At 46.2% G+C, this 22,713-nt stretch overlaps 1 protein-coding gene across 3 annotated transcripts in view; it reads left to right on the top strand.

The window, feature by feature from the left end:
* The window catches only part of LOC145337152 (synaptosomal-associated protein 25-like), a 298,706-nt gene that overhangs the window by 263,100 nt on the left and 12,893 nt on the right, over positions 1 to 22,713 (top strand). For 2 of the 3 annotated variants that reach the window (XM_080181939.1, XM_080181938.1), the window contains 3 exons: positions 835 to 883; positions 8,545 to 8,662; positions 19,714 to 19,848. In XM_080181939.1, coding sequence (XP_080038065.1) covers positions 835 to 883; positions 8,545 to 8,662; positions 19,714 to 19,848 — 302 coding nt within the window. Of the gene's footprint in view, positions 1 to 834; positions 884 to 8,003; positions 8,122 to 8,544; positions 8,663 to 19,713; positions 19,849 to 22,713 lie in introns of all 3 variants that reach the window. The other variant, XM_080181940.1, reaches the window with a different exon arrangement.

Raw genomic sequence — 22,713 nt, 5'->3', positions numbered from 1 at the left:
ATTTAGAACCCACTTCATCATCATCAGATTGGAGAGTCAGAGTTTATTTAATAGTCACAAGTAGGCTGACATTAAACTGCAATGATGTTACTGTGAAAATCCCCTCGTTGCCACACTCTGATGCCTGTTTGGGTACGCTTGAGGGAGAATTTAGCATGGCCAATGCAACCTAAGCAGCACATACTTCAGAATGTAGGAGGAAACCCACACAGACACAGGGAGAACATGCAGACTCCACACAGACATTGACCCAAGCCAGGATTCGAACCTGGGTACCTGGCGCTGTGAGGCAGCAGTGCTAACACTGTGCCATCCTTTCAGTGGTATTATTTCCTGAGCTTTCTCAACTGGAAAACGAGCCACATTCCTCTCCTGACCAATTGTAACAGTTTTAAAAAAACGTTATTCTTTCACAGGTTGTGTGTGTTGCTGGCTAGGCTAGCACCTATTGTCCATGCCTAATTTCCCTCACAAAGGTGGGGGTGAGCACCAGGAGGAAACCCACACAGACACGGGGAGAATGTGTAGACAGTCACCCGAGGCCAGAATTGAACCCTGGTCCCTGGCGCTGTCAGGCAACAGCGCTAACCACTGTGCCACCATGTAGCTTCTTTAGATCTTGTAGCAATTTTTGTATGTAGCTACTGATACCTGTAATGCTATCTGTAGTATTCCAGCACACAGTGGTCACATCCTTGTACAGAACCTACCGAACGAGGATGTGAGAGGATTGAATTATTCGATATACGTTTTTAAAAAGCTGCTAATTATTCCTGTGCCGTACCGAATGCTTCCTGTTCCCTTCCTTTCTTATTCTTCTCTCTCCTCACACAGAGCAAAGATGCCGGGATCCGGACACTGGTTATGCTGGATGAACAGGGAGGTGAGTGAATTTTCGAAAGTTCTCATGGGTTCATACTGGGAGATAGAAGGGGAAATAATTTCAGAGGAGGAAGGCACACTGTGCCTCAAGGAGTCAGCAGCCCCTGCGGAGAGGGCATGGCACTAAACCACAGAGCAACACCTGCACAAGGAAACCATTCCCTTATTGTCTGGGTATTGTTTAAAGTTAGGGTGCCACTCTGGCTGAATGGGGAATGCACTGCCCAACCTGGGGCAAGTCGCAGTAACCCAGGACAATCCTAACATTCCAGTACCAGCCTGACCCTGATCCGATCCGACCAAATGGGGCAGCAGGAATAATGCTCTCAAATTCCTCAAATCTCCTGAATTATTTTGGGATCTCAGCATTGGCCGTTCAGTTTCTAGGTACCTGCAGTGGATGCGTTTTGTGAGGCTATCACCGGCATCCCCAGTCCAGACAAAGCAATCAGCCATCCTGTACCATCCTAGTGCCCGACCCATTACAATATAGAGTAGAACCATAGAAAATTACAACTCAGAAACAGGCCTTTTGGCCCTTCTTGTCTGTGCCGAACCATTTTTTGCCTAGTCCCACTGACCTGCACTTGGACCATATCCCCCCACACCCCTCTCATCCATGAACCTGTCCAAGTTTTCCTTAAATGTTAAAAGTGACCCCGCATTTACCACTTTATCCGGCAGCTCATTCCACACTCCCACCACTCTGTGCATGAAGAAGCCCCCCCCCCCCCCCACTAATATTCCCTTTAAACTTTTCTCCTTTCACCCTTAACCCATGCCCTCTGGTTTTTTTTCTCCCCTAGCCTCAGTGGAAAAAGCCTGCTTGCATTCACTCTATCTGTACCCATCAAAATCTTATACACCTCTATCAAATCTCCCCTCATTCTTCTACGCTCCAGGGAATAAAGTCCTAACCTATTCAATCTCTCTCTGTACCTCAGCTTCTCAAGTCCTGGCAACATCCTTGTGAACCTTCTTGCACTCTTTCAACCTTATTTACATCCTTCCTGTAACTAAGTGACCAAAACCGTACACAATACTCTTAAGTTCGGCCTCACCAATGCCTTATATAACCTTACCATAACATTCCAACTTTTATACTCGATACTCCGATTGATAAAGGCCAATGTACCAAAAGCACTCTTTCCAACCCTATCCACCTGTGACATCACTTTTAGGGAATTCTGTACCTGTATTCCCAGATCCCTCTGTTCAACTGCACTCTTCAGAGTCCTACCATTCACCCTGTACGTTCTACTTTGGTTTGTCTTTCCAAAGTGCAATACCTCACACTTGTCTGCATTAAATTCCATTTGCCATTTTTCAGCCCATTTTTCTAGTTGGTCCAAGTCCCTCTGCAAGCTTTGAAAACCTCCACTACACCTCCGATCTTTGTATCATCAGCAAATTTGCTGATCCAATTGACCACATTATCATCTGGATCATTGATATAGATGACAAACAACAATGGACCCAACACTAATCCCTGCGGCATTCCACTAGTCACAGGCCTTCGCTCAGAGAAGCAATCCTCCACAACCACTCTCTGGCTTCTTCCATTGAGCCAATGTTTAATCCAATTTACAACCTCCCCATCTATGCCTAGCGACTGAAGCTTCCCAACTAACCTCTCATGAGGGACCTTGTCAAAGGCCTTATTGAATGAAGCCCATGTAGACAACATCCACTACCTTCCCTTCATCCACTTTCCTGGTAACATCTTCGAAAAACTCTAATAGATTGGTCAAACATGACCTACCACGCACAAAGCCATGTTGACTCTCCCTAATAAGTCCCTGTCTATCCAAATATTTGTAGATCCTATCCCTTACCATACCTCCCAATAACTTGCCAACCACCAACGTCAAACTTACCGGCCTGTAATTTCCTGGATTTATTTTGGAACCTTTTTTAAACAACAAAACAACATGAGCCACCGTCCAATCATCTGGCACCTCCCGTGAATCATGACATTTTAAATATGTCTGCCAGGGCCCCTGCAAGTTTAACACTAGTTTCCCTCAAGGTCCATGGGAATACCCTGTCCGGTCCTGGGGATTTATCCACTCTGATTTGCCTCAAGTCAGCCAGCACCTCCTCCTCTTTAATTTGTAAAGGTTCCATGACCTCCCTACCTGTTTGCCCAATTTCCATAGATTCCATGCCTGTTTCCTCAGTAAATACGGATGCAAAAAACCCATTTAGTATCTCCCCCATCTCTTTTGGTTCCATACACAGTCTACCACTCTGGTCTTCAAGAGGACCAATTTTATCCCTCACTATCCTTTTGCTCCTAACATACCTATAGAAGCTCTTTGGATTTTCCTTCACTCTGTCTGCCAAAGCAACCTCACGTCTTCTTTTAGCCCTCCTGATTTCCCTCTTAAGTAGCTTCTTGCATTTTTTATATTCCTCGAGCATCTGATCTGTTCCTTGCTGCCTGTACATTTCATACAACTCCCTCTTAATCAGCGTTACAATTTCCCTCGAGAACCAAGGTTCCTTATCCCTATTTTCTTTGCCTCTAATCCTGACAGGAACAGACAAACTCTGCACTCTCAAAATTTCTCCTTTGAAGGCCTCCCACTTTCCATTTATATCCTTACCAGAGAACAGCCTGTGCCAATCCACACTTCCCAGATCCCTTCTCATTTCATCAAATTTGGCCTTTTTCCAGTTCAGAACTTCAACCTGAGGACCAGATCTATCCTTATCCATGACAGGTTGAAACTAATGGCATTCCGAACACTGAATCCAAAGTGTTCCCTCACACTCACATCCATCACCTGCCCTAATTCATTTCCCAATGGGAGACCCAGTATCGCATCCTCTCTAGAATGGCTTGAGCCAAGTCTGATTTTGTATTTTTTTTAAGCGTGGACATGACCAGCAGGGCTGCATAGTCCCAGCTGCCCTGAGAGGTTGAGGGTGACCCTTCTCCTTATACTCTTTCTTCTCTGCAGCAGTTTGACACAATGGACAGGATCTGCTAGGCTGCTCCAGGGAGCAGCTGATAGTCAACATAGGACTATTTGATCAGGATCGATGGCCGGTTCCCTTCCCTCAAGGAGAGCAGTAAACTGAGTATTAGTGACAATCTGGCACTTCCATTCACCATTTTTTATTAATGACAACTTCTTAGTTCAAGATTCTTTTCAGACTAAGTTTGGAGATGCAAGCTGTGATTTGGACTCTCATTCTCTGATCCTGACACAGATGTATGGGATGGAAATCTGGAGCTTGATCCCCACTGCACTGTATAAAAATTCCCGAAACTCAAGAATTACATTCATCTGATTCACTTTCTGAAAACCAAATGTGATGTTTGCTCATTGTAAGATTCTTCAGGACAAGCAGGACTCATAAATGAAGGGAATAGAGTTAGCAACTCTCAGCGGCAAACAGTAATTGTTGAAAGCATTATTTACACATTACCCTATCTCCTCACCTGTGCTGCTGGCTCCTGACTCTCAGGAGCCCAGGGAAACCAGCTTAATTTGGGGATAGTGGAAGTTAAAAGTCCCTTGACTGAACTGAGGCCAATATAAATCAAACAAAAGCAGACTTTTAAAAAGTTAATTCTTTCCTTGGACATGGGCATCTCTGGCTGACCCACATTTGTTGCCCATCCCTAATTGCCCTTGAACTGAGTGGATTGCTAGGGCCAGTTCAGAGGGCAGCTAAGAAGGAAACCACAGGCACATCAAGGCCAAACCAGATTAGGAAATTATTCAATCTGGTCTATAACGGTTAGACTAGCTTTACATTCCGGGTTTATTCATTATGTTTAAATTCCATCGGCTGCAGTGGTGGGATTCGAACCCATGTCCCCAGAGCACTAGCCTGGGCCTCTGGATTAACATTAGCACTGCACCACAATCTCCCCAATAAACTGGTCACATGCAATTTTGGCAACACATGCAGCCAATTTCCTGGAGTTTGTTACTTTGAGTCGGGGAAGACATCTCTTGGCAGTAGTGTGGGTAACGCTAGCACCTCCCCTACCTGTACTCAAATAAATCACTCCCTCAGTTTTATCCCAATTGTTCCCCCTGTGCTGCTTACACCAGCCAGGAAGGTGAGAACATTTAGGGCAAGAATTTCTCTACAATTGATAATGTTCCTCTAATCAGGAATGTATGATTGCTGGTTGTCCCAACTCATTGAAATGTACAAGGACAGTTCACAAGATGGCACAGTTTGATATCAGAGAGCTGGGTAATAGTCAGCGACAGGCAAAATACTTCAGCCAGCAATGAGATGGACATCTTATTCTTCCCAAAGCACATTGCAAGGATGCATCTCTCAGAAAGAGAGAAAGAAAACGTCAGAGAAAAAGAAATATGTGGTCTTTGGCACCAATGACTCAATGAAATAGTTTTCCTGACCATGTGGGACAGAAGGGAAAACATTGGCTGGATAAAAGTAGGATGCAGGGCGGCGGGAGCTCAGATGGTCTCAACTCAATAGAAAGTCTGTCCACTGGCCAAGGACCACCAAGTCGGTAGAAAGTCCTTACGATCATTGTCAGCCTTGAGATCATGTGGAGATAATAGGACCATAAAACCCAGAATCCCTACAATGCAGAAGAAGTCTATTCAGCCTATTAATCTGCACTGACTCTGCAAAAGAACATCTTATCTAGGCTCCTCCCCGCCCAACAGCCTAACCCCATAACCCCAAGCATTTTACATAGCTAATTCATCTAACCCACACACTAGGGGCAAATTAGCATGGCCAATTCACCTAACCAGCACATCGTTGCAATGTGGGAGGAAACCCACGCAGACACAGGAGAACATGCAAACTCCACACAAAGAGTGACCCAAGGCTGGAATTGAACCTGGGTCCCTGGCACTGTGAGGTTGCAATGCTAACCACTATGCCACCGTGCTGCCCACAATAGCTGTTGAGAAGGAGAAATGGCCACAAACTCAGATAACGAGAAGGCAGAAGGAAAGGAACCAGTTTCAAGCCCACTGAAAGCATCTAATCAGCTCTGTCTCTGATTAAAAACTTGACTAGAAAATGGTGCACGCCTCGAGTCACTGTCTGTATGGAGATTGCATGCTCTCTCCGTGTCTGTCTGGGTTTCCTCAGGGTGCTCTGCTTTCCTCCTACACACCAAGGACATGCAGGTTTGGTGGATTGGCCATGCTCAATTACCCCTTAGTGTCAGGGGGACTAGCAGGTCAATTACATGGGGTTACAGGGCTGGGGCCTGGGCAGGATTGTTGCAGTGTAGACCTCGATGGGCTGAATGGCTTCTTTCTGCACTGTAGGGATTCTATGATTCCTTCAGCGGCATTGGGAAAATCCTTGCCGCGAGCGAGGGTGGAAGATTTTGGCCGATAACTGTAAATATTTCACACTTAGGGTCAGAGCCTCCGACCTCCCCTGCGGCTGGGATGCTCCGATCCCCTGCTTTGAATGAAGACTTGGCTGAACGCCAAATTCTCCGTTCTCACTGGCAGTGGCAGCACTGTGTGAATGGCCTGAGAGTTCTGGCCTTACACATTCTCAGTGTCTGCCATTCAATCTAATTATTCCAAGGCATTTCACTTGTGAACTATAAAATTGTTTGTAAAATGAGTTACGAGAAAAAGGAAAATGATTTCTTGGTTTGGCCTTTAATCAAGTAATCAGTACATTTTGTGTATTAATGTTACAGGAAATTCTGTTTGATCATTTCAGAGCTAAAAGAAGTTATTAATATTGCTATCTATGTTTCAGAAATAAAAGACAATGAAAACTATAAATGTTATTAAATGATAATGGAATTAAATTTCTAGGTACGGCATTGCAATTGGCTACATCACCCCATGTTTAATTAACAGAGGCACAGAGAGTGGTGGGACCTCAAAAGGGTTTCTTTTCACTTCACTCTTGGTTCTTCCAGTTTTCTGCTCCCCTCCCCTGCCGAGTTCATAGCTCCGTCGGCACGGGGACACCCGTTGACATCTTGCTTCTGTTCCCATTTTTCGTGTCAGGAGTTAGGTAGTGATGCCCTAGATTTCCTGACCAGTCTTATTTTAACACCAACGTTAGTCCAGTCTACAAATAAAGGTTAAAAACAGTACAGGCGAATCTCGCTTTGTGTGTGTTGGGAAAGGCTGATCAGCTAAGGAAGGCAGCAGAGCTGACCTTGTCTTCGTCAGTAGCCTGCCCGTCTGACACTTTCTAAAGAGCCCCACTGGATCGGGACCTGGCTGATTCCTACACTCATTTTTATTGCACAGAAATAGCGGTAGTTTCTCAAAGGGAAATTAAAATCAGACGTTTGCATATTGGGATGTAATTCACCCCAGCTGCATATTAACCCCATTGAGTTTTCGTGGTGATATCCAGAATGTTTCACTTCAGATCCCCTCCCAGTTAATACACTCCCTTCTCGCTTTCCTCAGATTTATTTTAGGTTCATGTTAGAATCCTACATTGGCATGGTGTTTCCCAAGCAAGTTGCCAGCATGGTGTCACCCTTTCTTGGCTTTTGTCAATGTTAGTCTGGAAGTGGGTGAGCCTGAATGACTATCCTCCCACCCCCCACCCCCCACCCCGACACTGTGGAGGTATAACTCCTTTCTATTCACTATCACCTCTGACAGCGCAGTTGGGTCTGGGAACTTGACATGTGAATAGCAATTGTAAAGCTCTGCCTACACCCTGCTTGGTTACATTTTAATTTCACGTCATCTGAGGGATAGTGGGGAGTGAGATGGGCTGGCCCTTTCACAGCTTGATCAGTCTTGTCTCAATGACTCAGGGGGGGAAGTGACAACATTTACAAAGCCAGTTATTTCCTGGACATTGCAACTTGTCCTTCAATGATGACGTGTATCCGAGTAGTTAACAAAGACAAGGATATGGAAAAGAAGGGAATGATCAAAGATCTGGGATCAAGTGATCCAACTATGATGTGCCACTGTTTGTTAAATAACATTTGGGGATTGAATCCACAATCTTTCAGTTGTAAAGGTAACTGGGTATGAATAATTCAGCCTTGTGTTTGGAACATCCAGGTCCACAACAGCAAGCCTCCCAACTCATTCTAAATGCTGTTTGCCCCCTTATTATTTTGTTCTCTTGAAACTCAACTCCTTTGCTTCTGTTCTGACTAGAACAACTTGATCGTGTTGAGGAGGGCATGGACCAGATCAACCAAGACATGAAGGAGGCAGAGAAAAATTTATCGGACATGGCAAAGTGCTGTGGCCTTTGTGTTTGCCCCTGTGCCAAGTAGGTATTGGCATTCGCCTAGTAGGTAGGCACTTTGAGGGGCTACACTGGTCCCATTGAGTCAGGGTCATGTACCTAACTCCTGTGTCCATGTCGTACTCTTTTTATTGTCTGTCTATTTCTCTCTCTTCCTTCACTCAACACGTGTGTAGTTTGTCAGAGGGATCAGGGAATCCCGCACTGAATGGGGTTGCTGTAAAGCGTGGTTTGGGTGTCTAATGTCCTGAAGCTTCTCTAAGAGCACCTGTACCACCTTGGTTCAACCCCGGTCAGTTTTGGAGGGGGTGGGGAGGTTCGCTGGATGATGGGTGGGGGGGGTGGGGGTGGGTTTCGCTGATCCCCTGCTCGTTTTGTTGTCGGTGTGTGTGTGTTTGTGTGTGTGTGTGTGTGTGTGTGTGGAAACTAACTGTCTTCCTCATTCAGAGCAACTGGAGAGGATTGAAGAGGGAATGGATCAAATCAATAAGGATATGAAAGAAGCAGAAAAGAATCTGTCGGATCTGGGCAAATGCTGTGGTCTTTGTTCCTGCCCCTGCAATAAGTAGGTGCCAACTGTCGGTCCGAGAGGCCGCCTGCCTGCCTGCATGCCTGCCTGAAACCTGCTTGCTGAGAAATAGCACGGTTCCATACAGCCACTGACAGCCTCATGACCGTAGAGTAGACGCGAGAACCCATTGCCCTCAAACCGTTGGTTTTTACATCCCCCGAGACATTCATTCTCTGATTCCATAAAAGCTCAACTGAAACCGTGAGGAAAATGAATGGACCACCATTTTGAATTTACCCGCCAACTGTATCTTAGCAAAGATTCTGATTGGCTGGCCATGAACGCCAGCTTGGGTCATCTCCATGGAGACAAATGTTCAGAATGCTGGATGGTGACTTACAGTGAAATCTCCTGTCTCTGAGAGACACCAGCAGCCTGTGCATTCCCCCACGCTCTATCATTCCAGCACTGGGAGTTTCATCCCCTCTGCCACACACCAGATAGAATCATTTGATTAGTCTGTGCTGTAGATCTTTTGGATTTGAAATGAAAAATGTCCATTGAAGGCCTCAGAGACAATGGTGCCAGGTAATTCTGAGCTCTGCTAACATTACAGTCTAGTAATGTTGGGTGTAAACCAGCCTATCTCCCACCCTAGGAGCTGTAAGTTAGATTACTTCAGCTGGACAGGAACAAGATGGAGTTCAGGATTCAGTAACTGCGGTGTGAGTTTCAGATATAAGAACTGGGTTAAAACCAGACACAGAGGCTGATGGCCTCTTTCTCTTTGGCTGTTTTTTAAAATTTCTCCCACGGGATATGTGTGTCACTGACATTTGTTACTGATCCCTAATAGCCCTTGAGACAGTGATGGTAGCGATAGGAAGTCTTACTACGGCTGTTTCAGAGGGCAGTCAACCACATTGCTGTGGCTGTGGAGTCACATGTAGGCCAGACAGGGTAGGTCATAGAGGGTTTCAGCATGGAAACAGGCCCTTTGGCCCAACTTGTCCATGCAGCCCTTTTTTGTTTTAAACCTCTAAGCTAATCCCAATTGCCCGCATTTGGCCCATATCCCTCTATACCCATCGTATGCCTGTAACTACCCAAATGCTTTTTAAAAGACAAAATTGTACCCGCCTCTAACTCTGACAGCTTGTTCCAGACACTCACCACCCTCTGTGTGAAAAAATTGCCCCTCTGGACACTTTTGTATCTCTCCCCTCTCAGCTTAAACCTACACCCTCTAGTTTTAGACTGCCCTACCTTTGGGAAACGATATTGACTATCTAGCTGATCTGTTCCCCCAAGTAAAAAGTCTGGCCACACCAGGTTTCAGTCCAACCAATTTATTTGATAGTAAATTCACTAGCTTTCGGGTTAGCCCGTTCGCCAGGTGAATGGAGAGTGAACTCAGACTTTTTACTGTGTTTACCCCAGTCCAACGTCGGCATATCCACATCCTGTTCCCCCAAGGATAGCAGATTTCCCTCCATAAAGCAATTAATGAACCAGATGGGTTTTTCCGACAATCCATGATACTTTCACAGTCCCCATTACTCGCTTTCAAGTCCAGATTTTATTCATTGAATCTAAATTCCACCAGCTGCCGTGGTGGGATTTGAACTCACGTCCCCAGAGCCTGGGCCTCTGGATTTCTAACCCAGTGGCAGTACATCCAGTTTCCGTGGACCGTGCGGCTAGGAGTTGGTCCATGGTTTCTGTTCCAATCGCGTTGTAACAGCTTGTAGATGATAGAGAAAGGAAATGTCCCTGCAGGGAGTAACAGGAGACAGATTGATAGAAATGTCAACCAAACTGTCTGAAAAATGGCCAACACCAATAAAAAACACAACAGTTTCACCTAATTCCAATCGTTTTTGAGGTGAAACCTGGTGGTGATGTACGGTGTTCCTAAAATACATATAAAATGTACGTTCTCAGCGTTCCTTTAAAGAGTTTCCCATCCATTGCAGCAGAGGTAAGCCTTTCATGTCACCTATTTTGTTTTGGGTCTTTTAGTCAAGGTGATTGAATGTTGTGGGTTTAGGAAGTTCTTGAGTTACACCTGTATCTGTGGTGAACTAGGCACTCAACACCTCGACTTGTTGTAATGATTGACATCTCAGCCCTCGGTGCTAAATGCCTGATAATCAGCAAAGGCTTTCTCCTTGGTTTTGACAGCAGACTTTGCATCAGAAAGTAGATTCGAGGAACTGAGTCCCTGAATTTGAAAACAATTCTTTCATGGGATATGGGCATGGCTGGCTAAACCAGCCCTCTTTAAACCTAATGGTTTATTGGACCATTCCAGAGGGCAGTTGAGAGTCAACCACATTGCTGTAGCTCTGGAGTCACATGTAGGCCAGACCGGGTAAGGATGGCAGATTTCCTTCCCTAAACTACATCAGTGAACCAGATGAGTTTTTAGCACTATCGATGATAGTTTCATGACCAGCGTTACTGAGACTAGCTTTATATTCCTGCTTTTTTTTAATTGAATTTAAAACCCATCTGCTGCCATTTTGGGATTTGAATCCATGCTCCCGGCGTTTGGGCTTCTGGATTACCATCACACCCCCAAGCTGGCCAAACTTGGAGCTGCTATCAAACTAATCACACGTGTTTGCTCCTACTCATTGCCCAAGGAATACAGAAGGAGGTTTAGTACCATTTAGCACACCTCGGTCATACAAGATGCAACAATGATTGATCATAAGACCATAAGAAATAGGAACAGGAGTAGGCCATTCAGCCCATTGAGCCTATTCAGTAAGATCATGGCTGATCCAATTGTGCCCTTAACTCTGCTCTCTTGCCTGCCCCTTAGGGATGGCATGGTGGCACAATGGTTAGCACTGCTGTTTCAGAGTGCCAGGGATCCAGGTTCAATTCCGGCCTTGAGTCACTGTCTGTGTGGAGTTTGCATTTCTTCCCCTGTCAGCATGGGTTTCCTCCGGATGCTCCAGTTTCCTCCCACAGTCCAAAGATGTGCCGGTTAGGTGGATTGGCCATGCTAAATTGCCCCTTAATGTCAGGGGTTTTGGTGGGATAAATGTGTGAAGTTATGGGGATGGGGCCTGGGTGGGATTGTTGTCAGTGCAGGCTCGATGATCAGGTGGCTTTCTTCTGCACTTTAGGGATTATGTGAAATCTATGAAAGCCTTTGGCTGCCTTGGCGATCAAGAATCTAATTCAGTCTTGGATATATTCAGTGAGCCAGCCTCCACTGCTGTTTGAGGAAGAGAATCCCAAAGACATAACAACCCTCAGTGAAGAAATTCCTTCTCATCTCTGTCATAAACGGGGCATCTTCAAACTCATGGCAATATTGGAGTCAAATGAAATACACTGACCCCAGTATTATCCTCCCAGTACGCCACTTGATCAGTGTGGTCAAGTTTAAAAGTTTTAAGTTTATTTATTAATGTCACAAGTAGGCTTATATTAACACTGCAATGAAGTTATTGTGAAAATCCCTGAGTTGCCACAGTCTGGCACCTGTCCGGGTACACTGAGGGAGAATTTAGCATGGCCATTGAACCTAACCAGCACATCTTTGGACTGTGGGAGGAAACTGGACCACCCAGAGGAAACCCACACAGACACAGGGAGACTGTGCAGATTCTGCACAGACAGTGACCCAAGTCGGGAGTCGAACCCAGGTCCCTGGTGCTGTGAGGCAGTAGTGCTAACCACTGAGCTGCCATGCTGCACGTACTGGTTAATACCAACAACTGTGGTCATCAACATTTGGCAGGATGTTCCATCCTAAACACCAGCGGACATTGCTGCGGGTGGAGTGGGAAAATTTGGAGAACCAGTCCCCTTCCACCTCGCGATGCTGCCCACCAGAGTCAGGGTCAGAAAACCATGGCCATTATACACAGGAATGGATTTGTGGGATCCTCAGCATCTTGTGTGCTGGAAGATTTAGAATGAAAACAAGTTGTGTGCGGTTCATAAGTTCACAAGCTATAGGAGCAGAATCCAGCCATTCAGCCCATCGAGTCCATGCTGTCATTTGACCATGGCTGGTATGCTGTTCCTCATCCCCACTTGCCTTCCTTCTCCCCATAACCCTTCAACCCTTCAAAAGAAACACACACATTGCATTCGTTTGGATGCTGGGGTGGTATCACACCTTTCAGCAGTTAAAGATGAAGTGGCCAGAGTTCCAGATGAGTTCCTCTTATGGGGGAGAGCTGGCTGGCGGTGATTTAACCTGGCGGGGGGGTCATTACACCTCAGCCAGGGGGCAAAGTCGAGAAGCGGGGCCCTCACCCTTAAGAAAGACTCCTGACCATAAAATCTATCAGGGAAAGATATTTCTTTTCACAATTGAACCAGATAAAGATGATCATTAAAAAAAATCAAACCAGCTGTGGTGAGAGCAGCAACAGAGCAGGGCCCAATCCTTCTAGTTACTTGGTTTCACATCTAAAATCTGGGCCATGTGTGTGCTCTTTGAAGGATAGTTTGGATTGGTTTATCTCGCTTACTCCTATGGGGGGGTAGCGGGAGGACGGGTTCTAACTCAGAGGTATTGAGTGGAAATTGTCATTTCCGAGGCCTGTTAACAACAAACATTCAGAAGCGGAAGAGGAAATTCTTCCACGTCTTACTCAATTACAATCTGAATCTTTCTTTCCTTCTCTCAAGATATGGTTGTCTCTCTTTCTCTGTGTTTCCTGTGTCATTCAGTGCTTGTTTCTGCTAACAGATAGTCGCTGGGGCTATTTATATGACATCCTGGTGTTGAAGCATTAATTTGTAAAAATACCGGCATGCTGTCAATGTGTTTTACGCTGTAAAAGTTTGATATATATATAATATTAAAAAGCTAACTACCTGCCAGGGTTGGATGACATTAAAATCAAACGCTACCCACCAGGAATGTATTGTCCCATTCAAATTTCTAAATCAATCCAGAAATAAGGTGGTCTTGTTGTCAAAGTGTCAGAATGGGGACATTTTCCCAAACATTTTCATCAAGCAAAAAGAAAAATTAAATCATAATGTGGCCTCCTTGATTCTTCACCTGGTGATCTGGAGCGAGATGGTGAGGTTTGCCAGCTCACCTGAGCACAATGCGGAAACTCACATGGTAGTTTCTTTTCAGTTGCGGGGGGGTGGGTGGGGTGCTCAGCAAGAGGTAAACTGCTTGTAAGTTTCAGGATGTTGCTCAGGTGAACCGGGGGTGAAAGCTCAAGCTTGTTTTCTCCTTCAAAAGTGATTGCAGGCTTGGGAACATGAGGATGTGCCACCTGGAATGTCAGGAGCACACAGTGATGATTGAGAGGGATTGGGAAAGAGAGGTGGGATAGACAGCTGAGGATGTGCCTGGGAGGGTGGTGGTAGAGGTGGGGAGAGAGACATGGGCAGAAAGAGGAGGGGTGGGCAGAGACAGGGAAGGTAGAAAGGTGAGAGATGGGTTAGATGGACAGAGAAATAGCTGGGTGGAGAGAGACATAGAGGGAGATTGGGGAAGGGAAGAGGCATTGAGGGACACAAGGAAGTAGAACGGATTGTGGTATGGGTAAGTAAATGAAAAAAAAGGAGGGGGGGGAGGGCCATGGTAAATGGAGAGAGGGGCGGGGAGATGGGGAGATAGATTGATGGAGGAGATAGTTAGGGGACATAAATGGGGAAGAGAGATTGCGAGATAGTTTAATGGGAGAGAGGTGGGAATGGACAGGGGGAGTTCAGCAGGAGATACCTAGGGAGACGTTTAGAGGGTTGGATTCCTGGAGATTTCATCATGTGACATCCTGCCTTCAACCCCTCCCACCATTGGCCCATCCTCCACGTGTTGTGCCTTCCCACAGCCAATTGGAAAGCTGATAGATACCCAGTTGGATTCACTTTGACTGTCAGTCAATGCATTTGCCAAAACTTCAACTAATGATAGAAAAAGTTCAAAGAAAATGTGAAAAATTCACAGATGGCTCTGATTTGCCAGCTGATTGTTGCTCCTAGCAGCATCCTGGAGATTAATCTTCAATTCCTGGGGAGTACAGTGCAATCCCAGAGGGCTGGAAATCCCAATGTGTTTAGGAAGGGAGAATGGATATCTGAAAGGTGTTCACACTGACCGTGATGTTGATGTTCTATAAGTAGCCCTAGCGATAAAGCGGGTATGTTATTTCTATATGTTTCTGTCATCTTTCTCTTCAGCTACCTTCAGCTGAAGGTTCCATGAAGGGCAGATGGTTTCTCCGCATGGATTGAATGCTTTGGCTTGCATGATGACTGAATAGAACCATCTGCCTGCTATCACTCGGGAGGCAATTTAATAAGAGATAAACTTTTCCTGTTGAGTTGCAGGAAGTGCGTAAAGTTGTGAAGGCGGGACGGGTGGGAGGAGCCAGTGATACCTTGGAGGTAGTTTGGGAAGTCCATGAGTTGGCGTTCCCTCACAGACACCATTGTGAACTCCATTCCAATACATGTTCAGAGTTTCTCCAAGACTCACATGGGCAGGAGAGATGGAGGGTGGTGGAGATGGGGAGAGACACAGACACATTGCATTAAATGTTAAGAGAACCCCCTCCCCTCTCCCCCATCCCTGTACCCAGGTACACAGGTTCCTTTAACTGCTTGTGTTGCTTTATCATTGAGTGAAGCTTAATGAAATACAATCTCAAAAAGGGTGTCCAGCCAGCCTTGGAAAGCCAAGCTACCCTGACCCATTCATCCTGACATTACTAATTTGCAGGTTGTCCAATCTCGAATTATCTCTACCTGCTATCTCCCTCTCCCTGAAGCCTACTCATTCCCCTGTGCATCATCAGCAGAGCGCGATTAGTGACTGATGAACTTACTGAACCTGGGAGCCCCTCATCAGAGGGATTGAGGTTTAAATTAGCATCCACTTGTTAATTACACGTCTCGTTAAATACTTTCCCCATTGACTGATCCAGCATCAAAATAACTTTCTTTAAAAAATGGAGACGGAAAACGTCAAATTTAACCATGTGGACAGCAACGTTCGGAGAGAACCCTTCCAAAATATTACCAGGTGCTGGTTCAGAACTTACCCTGGTGTCAGACCGGAGTCCGGTAAGGCCACCATTCCAATCCAGATAGCCAGCTAGTGAAGGAGATGTCTGGAGCTAACCTCTCTGCACTCTGTAAGCTTTAATTGATAAAGAAGCACTACAAATACACACCTCAAAACTTTGAGATCACAGTTTGAATAGTCAGTCCCAGTTATTGCCCATCATCTGTGTAAAATCAAACACTCAATGTCCAATTCTCAGCATTGAGACTACATTGGAATCTTCGAATCCACGCAGCGAGGCCTACACTGCCTGAAAGCTGGCCACAGCATTGTGCTCACTACTCAGAAGAGGCCCACGTCATTTTTAAAACTTCTATCTGTCCTCAAACACCTCGAGGGCGAAGGTGAGCAGGAGTGCCGACCCCCTGCTTGCTCCCCTCCCCTCCCTCCCTCCCCCCCCCCCCCCCCCCCCCCAACCTCCTACTCGCTGTTCCCCGACCTCTCCCCATTTACCCCCAGCACTCCGGTTCCCCTCCCCCACCACCCCCCTGCACACTCTCCTCCCAATTCCACCTTTCATGTCCCACCCCCACCTCCTGCTTACTGTCCCCCCAATCCCCCCCTTTCACCCCCACCCTCATCTGCTTCCACCCCTCCAACCCCTTGCAAGCTCCTGTTTCCAACTCTCCCTACACCCCCCAACCCTCCTCCTTCCATCCCCCAAAACCTGCTTCCACCCCCCTCACCCTCCCAAACCGCCTGCTCATAGAATCACAGAATCCTACAGTGCAGAAGGAGGCCATTCAGCCCATCAAGTCTGCACCAATCACAATCCCATCCAGGCCCTATTCCCATAATCCCATGCATTTAACCTAGCCAGTCTCCCTGACACTAAGGGGTAATTTTAGCACGGCCAATCCACCTAACCCACACTTCTTTGAACTGTGGGAGGAAACCAGAGCATCTGGAGGAAACCCACAGGGAGAACGTGCAGACTCCTCACAGACAGTGACCCAAGCTGGGAATTGAACCCGGGTCTCTGGCGCTGTGAGGCAGCAGTGCTAACCACTGTGCCACCATGCTTAGAACATGGAAAATAGAAAAACTACAGCACAAACAGGCCCTTTGGCCCACAAGTTGCGCCGATCATATCCCTATCTACTAGGCTTACCTATAACCCTCAATCCTATCAAATCCCATGTACTCATCCAGAAATCTCTTAAAACACCCTATCGAATTTGCCTCCACCACCACCGACAGCAGCCGATTCCACTCACCCATCACCCTCTGAGCGAAAAACTTACTCCTGACATCTCCTCTGTACTTGCTCCCCAGCACCTTAAACCTGTGTCCTCTCGTAGTGACCATTTCAGCCCTGGGAAATAGCCTCCGAGAATCCACCCAATCTATTCCTCTCAACATCTTATACACTTCTATCAGGTCACCCTTCATCCTTCGTCTCTCCAAGGAGAAAAGACCTGGTCATGACGAGATTTAAGACCTGAAACAGCCAGAGGAAAGACCTGAGGCTGAGACTCCCACACAATAAAACGTCTGACAACACCAGGTTTTAGCCCAACCGATTTATTTGATAATAGGCCCACAAGCTTTCGAGGTTTCCCTCTTCGTCAGGTGAATGGAGAGTTCTGGCCTCAGACAGAGCATATAAAGCACACAAGAACAGAGCTCCTCCAGTGCATTTCAAACAAAGATAGTTTAGTGCTGTGGAGACTCTTGCTTTAGCATTGCGTGTGCTGCACAGAACCAAGTCTCCTGGCACCTTCTGTTTCTAATTCAATTCATGGCAGATGCAATGTTCACTAAAAGGCATCTGAGTCATCAGGAATAGTGTGCTTACAAATAATTAATTTCTGTTGACAAACATTACAGATGTAGTGTCTTGTTGGCTGCAGAATAGTAATGTTCTCAATGTTCTGTTCAAAACAGGCCAAGATTCTGTGGTCTTGCACACCCCACCGCCACTGCCACTGAGAATGGAGAATTTGGCACTCAGTCAAAACTCTGTTCACTGCAGAGAGGCCAAACAATCCCAGCCACGGGCAAAATAGGAAAAATCTGACCAAGAGGCTCTTTCCTTCCTCTTCCCTTCTCAGCCAGTAGTTCCAGTTCCTAAAGTCCCTTCATCCCTCAGGAATCTTAGCCACATGGTCATCTACGATCATACTTAGTAAATGATGTCAGCAAGTTTTTCACGTCACAGGGATTTCCAAAATACCTCCACTTTCTGGGGGGAATTGTAATTTTGTATCATGAATCCTAGTGACTTCTTCCCCACCCACAGCTGAGGGTCATTGAGGGAGGCCAGAGAACACAAACTGAGAGTGGAACCTCAGACCTCTGAGGTTCATTTGAGTCACTGGAGAGTTTTAACCGAAGACTTGCCCATCGCCCAGTGTAGCTTTCTTCTGTATTAGAGGGTTGTGGCTTCAAGTTACAGCTTTGGAAACTCCAATACAATATCTAGGTTGACACTCTGAGCGCAGCACCAAGGCAGTGCTACACTATGAAGGGAACCATCCCTTGGAGGATGTTTGCTCTCTCGAGTTCACATAATGGATTCAACAGAACTATCCACTCAAGAGATGGGGGTGTCCTCCGATACTTATCCCTCAACTGACATGACAAAAATGGATTAACTGGTCACCATCTATAGAATCCCTATAGTGTAGAAAAAGGCCATTCAGCCCATCGAGTCTGACTGGTCCTCCAAAAGATCACTCTACCTAGGCTCACTCCCTCACCCTATCCCCATAACCCCACACATTTACCATGGCCAATTCACCTCATCTGCACATCTTTTGGACACTAAGGCCAGATTTGTACTGCAGTCAAAATTCTCTGTTGGCCTTGGGCAAGCTCGTAAAATCCCACCATAAGAGGCAATTTACCATGGCTAATCCATGTAACCTGCACATCTTTGGACACTAAGGAGCAATTTAACATGGCCAATCCATCTAAGCTACACATCTATGGACATTAAGGGCCAATTTAGCATGGCCAATCCCCCTAACCTGCACATCTATGGACACTAAGGGGCAATTTACCATGGCCAATCCATCTAAACTGCACATCTTTGGAGTGTGGGAGGAAGCCTGAGTACCCAGAGGAAATGATGTGGGTATGCCGGCGTTGGACTGGCGTAAACACAGTAAAAAGTCTGACAACACCAGGTTTTAGTCCAACCGATTTATTTGATAATAGACTCACAAGCTTTTGGTGTTAGCCCCTTCGTCAGGTGAATGGAGAGTTCTCCACATCTCTTTAACATCTCTTTAACCTGTGATCAGTGCTCCTTCCACTCACATTGTCAGCCACTTCAGGTCTTGAACAGCAGGTTAGGTGTAAAGATTCGCATTCTAATCAGTAATCTCTAAAGCTTTATATGCTCTGTCTGAGGCCAGAATTCTCCATTCACCTGACGAAGGGGCTAACCCCGAAAGCTTGTGAGTCTATTATCAAATAAATCGGTTGGACTAAAACCTGGTGTTGTCAGACTTTTTACTGTACCCAGAGGAAACCCAGGCAGACACGGGGGAGAATGTGCAAGCTCCACACAGACAGTGACCCAGTGATCCAAGGCGCTGTGAGACAGCAGTGCTAACCCCTGTGCCACCATTGCCACCCACATTGTTGTTTGTTGGACCTTGCAGTGTGCAATTAGGCTGCTACGTTCCACTAGAGTAATAGTTAGCTGTCACAAACATTAGGATAGCCAATGAAAAGCTGGAGAATATAAGTTCTTGTGCATTGAGGAGTTTCACTGTCTGGAATGAATACTATTTTCCAATGCTGGTGATCATTATTTAGCAACTTGCAAGCCAATAATTTCAGCTGGTTAATTGGGAGGGTGGGGGGAGTACATTTCATGTTCACAGCACATTAGCAGCTAGAATGTGAGGAACAGTAAACCCTGAGGCTCTGTGCACGTGTAAGAAGTTAATCACTGAACTGTTGTGTCTGTCTGATGCCCATTGACCTGTTTGTGTAGTTATGGAGTATACATAACCAGGAAGGCTTTGACTTGAAATGAATGTGATCTGAGAGGCAAAACAATTCTCCTTGTGCATTTTCTACCTCCAAGGTTAAAGAACTTTGAGGCCGGAGGGGCCTACAAGAAGGTGTGGGGAAATAATCAGGATGGTGTTGTGGCCAGCCAGCCGGCCAGAGTGATGGACGACCGGGAGCAGATGGCCATGAGCGGTGGATACATCCGAAGGTAAAAGGTTCTCAAAACAAAGAGCTCCATTCCTGATGATGCTGACATGTGTTGGTGGCACGGTGGCACAGTGGTTAGCATTGCTGCCTCACAGTGCCAGGGACCTGGTTCAATTCTGGCCTCAGGTGTCTGTCTATGCGGAGTCTGCACATTCTCCCCACGTCTGTATGGATTTCCTCCAGATGTTCCGGTTTCCTCCCACACTGTAAAATGTGCAGGTTAAGTGGATCGGCCATGCTAAATTGAATGGAAATTGGGTGACATTGGACTGGAATGTTACTTTGAATCCAGCCCAGACAGATCAAATTCTTCATTCACTCTCTTCCTCCTGGCAGAGAGGATTGTATAAGAAATGTGTTTGGACAATTCACCCTCCAGGATTGTTCTGGAGTCTCTAGACTTCAGCTGGGGGATTGTGTACAGTTCTGGGTGCCACACTATAGGAAGGATGTGAACACATTGCAGAGAGTGCGGGAGAGGTTGACAAAAGTGGTTCCAGGGAAGAGAAACCTCAATTATAAGGATTGATTGGAGAGGTTGGGACTGTTCTCCTTGGAGAGAAGAAGGCTGAGAGGAGATTTGATAGAGATGTTCAAAATCATGAGAGGGTTGGACAGAGTAGATAGGGAGAAAATGTTTGGACTCATTAAAAGATCGAGAACGAAGGGGGCATAGATTTAAAATGATTTGCAAAAGAAGCAAATGTAATGTGAAAAAACTTTCTCACACAGCATGTAGTTAGGGTCTGGAATGCTCTGCCTGGAAGTATGGTGGAGGTAGGTTCAATCGAGGCATTGGAGAGGGTATTAGATGATTACATAGATAGAAACAATGTGCAGGGGTACAGGGAAAAGGCAGGAGAATGGCACCAATTCATAATACTCATTCAGAGAGCCTTGTTTTATATGGATAGCGGTTTGTACTTATTACTTCTTTGAGTATTTGTTTTAATTAAATAATTTCAGCAACAAGCTTTGGTGATTTGCAATAATAAAGATTATTTATTCTTACACACTTACCCTGAATTAACATAGCATCACCCGCTCAATCTCACACACACGCACACACAATCACACGCACAAATTCGCACACACATGCATACAGACTTACATGCGCGCACGCACACACACACACACGCACACAAATTCGCACATAATGGTAAAATGGGCGGTGCGGGCTTGTGGGGCCGAAGGGCCTGTTTCCTGTGCTGTGTTGTTCTTTGTTCTTGTTCTTTGTTCTAGTGATGGCAATGTACTTTTATAGATTATAGATATTTGTGCCTCTGATTTATGATTCCCCCATGTGGCAGGCCTGTAGTTCCTTGGATGATTTCAGTGGTTTAAAGTTGATGTGAGGTTCCTATAAGATGGTTGTGAGGTTTCTTGTAGTTAAATAGCTCAGAAGTTGTTTCTAAAACACACTTTAAACTGGAACAGGTTGGGAGTGTCCTCTGTTAGGAACTCCCACTTTTCAGGTTCATTCCGGTGTTAATTACACAGAGGATTGCCATTCAAAGTGGGACAAAGAAAGCAGCTTCCAACTGGAGTCAAGCCTCATTTAGAACAATGTGAATCATAGAATCATGAAATCCTGCAGTGAAGAAGGAGGCTATTCGGCCCATTGAGTCTGCACTGACCACAGTCTCACCCAGGCCCTATCCCCATAACCCTTTGCATTAACTCTAACTATTCCCCCTGAGACTAAGGGGCAATTTAGCATAGCTAATCCGCCTAATCCGCACACCTTTGGACTGTGGGAGGAAACCGGAGCACCCGGAGGAAACCCACACAGACACGGGGAGAATGTGCAAGCTCCACACAGTGACCCAAAGCGGGAATCGAACCAGGGTCCCTGGCGCTGTGAGGCAGCAGTGCTAACCACTAGCAAACAGCATGCTGCCTTCCCACCACAGAGAAAAACACAGAGCGGGGCAAGGGGAGGCCAGAGAATCTCACTCTCTGTCTCCAAAAACACTGACTTTTTAAAATTCATTTGTGGGACATGGGTGTTGCTGGCTGGCCAGCATTTATTGCCCATTTCTAGTTGTCCTTGAGAAGGTGGCAGTGAGCTGCCTTCTTGAATTGCTGCAGTCCATGTTCTGTGGATTGACACACAATGCCATTAGGGAGGGATTTCCTGGAGTTTGACCCAGCGACTGCCAAAGGAATGGTGATATATTTCCAAGTCAGGATGGTGTGGGGCTTGGAGGGAAACCTGCAGGTGTTGATGTTCCCATTTATCTGCTGCCCTTGTTCTTCTAGATGGGAGTAGTTGTGGGTTTGGAAGGTGCCGTCTCAAGGATCTTTGGTGAATTGCTGCAGTGCATCTTGTAGATAGCACACACTGCTGCTACTGAGCGTCAGTGATGGAGGGATTGAATGTTTGTGGATGTGGTGCCAATCAAGCGGGGCTGCTTTGTACAGGATGGTGTCCAGCTTCTTGAGTGTTGTTGGAGCTGCACCCATGCAGACAAGCGTGGAGTATTCCATCACATTCCTGACTTCGTCGCAACAGAGTTCCAGTCACCTCTCTTAACTCTGTCTCTACAGCTAACACCCTCTTTCTACAGCTAACTCCCTCTCTCTCTACAGCTACCTCCCTCTCTCTACAGCTAACATCCCCTTTCTACAGCTAACTCCCTCTCTCTCTACAGCTAACTCCCTCTCTGTACAGCTAACTCCCTCTCTGTACAGCTATCTCCCTCTCTCTACAGCTAACACCCTCTTTCTACAGCTAACTCCCTCTCTGTACAGCTACCTCCCTCTCTCTACAGCTAACATCCTCTTTCTACAGCTAACACCCTCTTTCTACAGCTAACTCCCTCTCTGTACAGCTACCTCCCTCTCTCTACAGCTAACATCCTCT

The sequence above is a fragment of the Carcharhinus amblyrhynchos genome, unplaced genomic scaffold (assembly GCF_965287045.1).
Source record: "Carcharhinus amblyrhynchos unplaced genomic scaffold, sCarAmb.v2.hapA scaffold_44, whole genome shotgun sequence".
Classification (NCBI taxonomy): Eukaryota; Metazoa; Chordata; class Chondrichthyes; order Carcharhiniformes; family Carcharhinidae; genus Carcharhinus; species Carcharhinus amblyrhynchos.
Note: the sequence above shows the minus strand (reverse complement) of the source record. Positions and strands in the feature narration are given on the sequence as shown.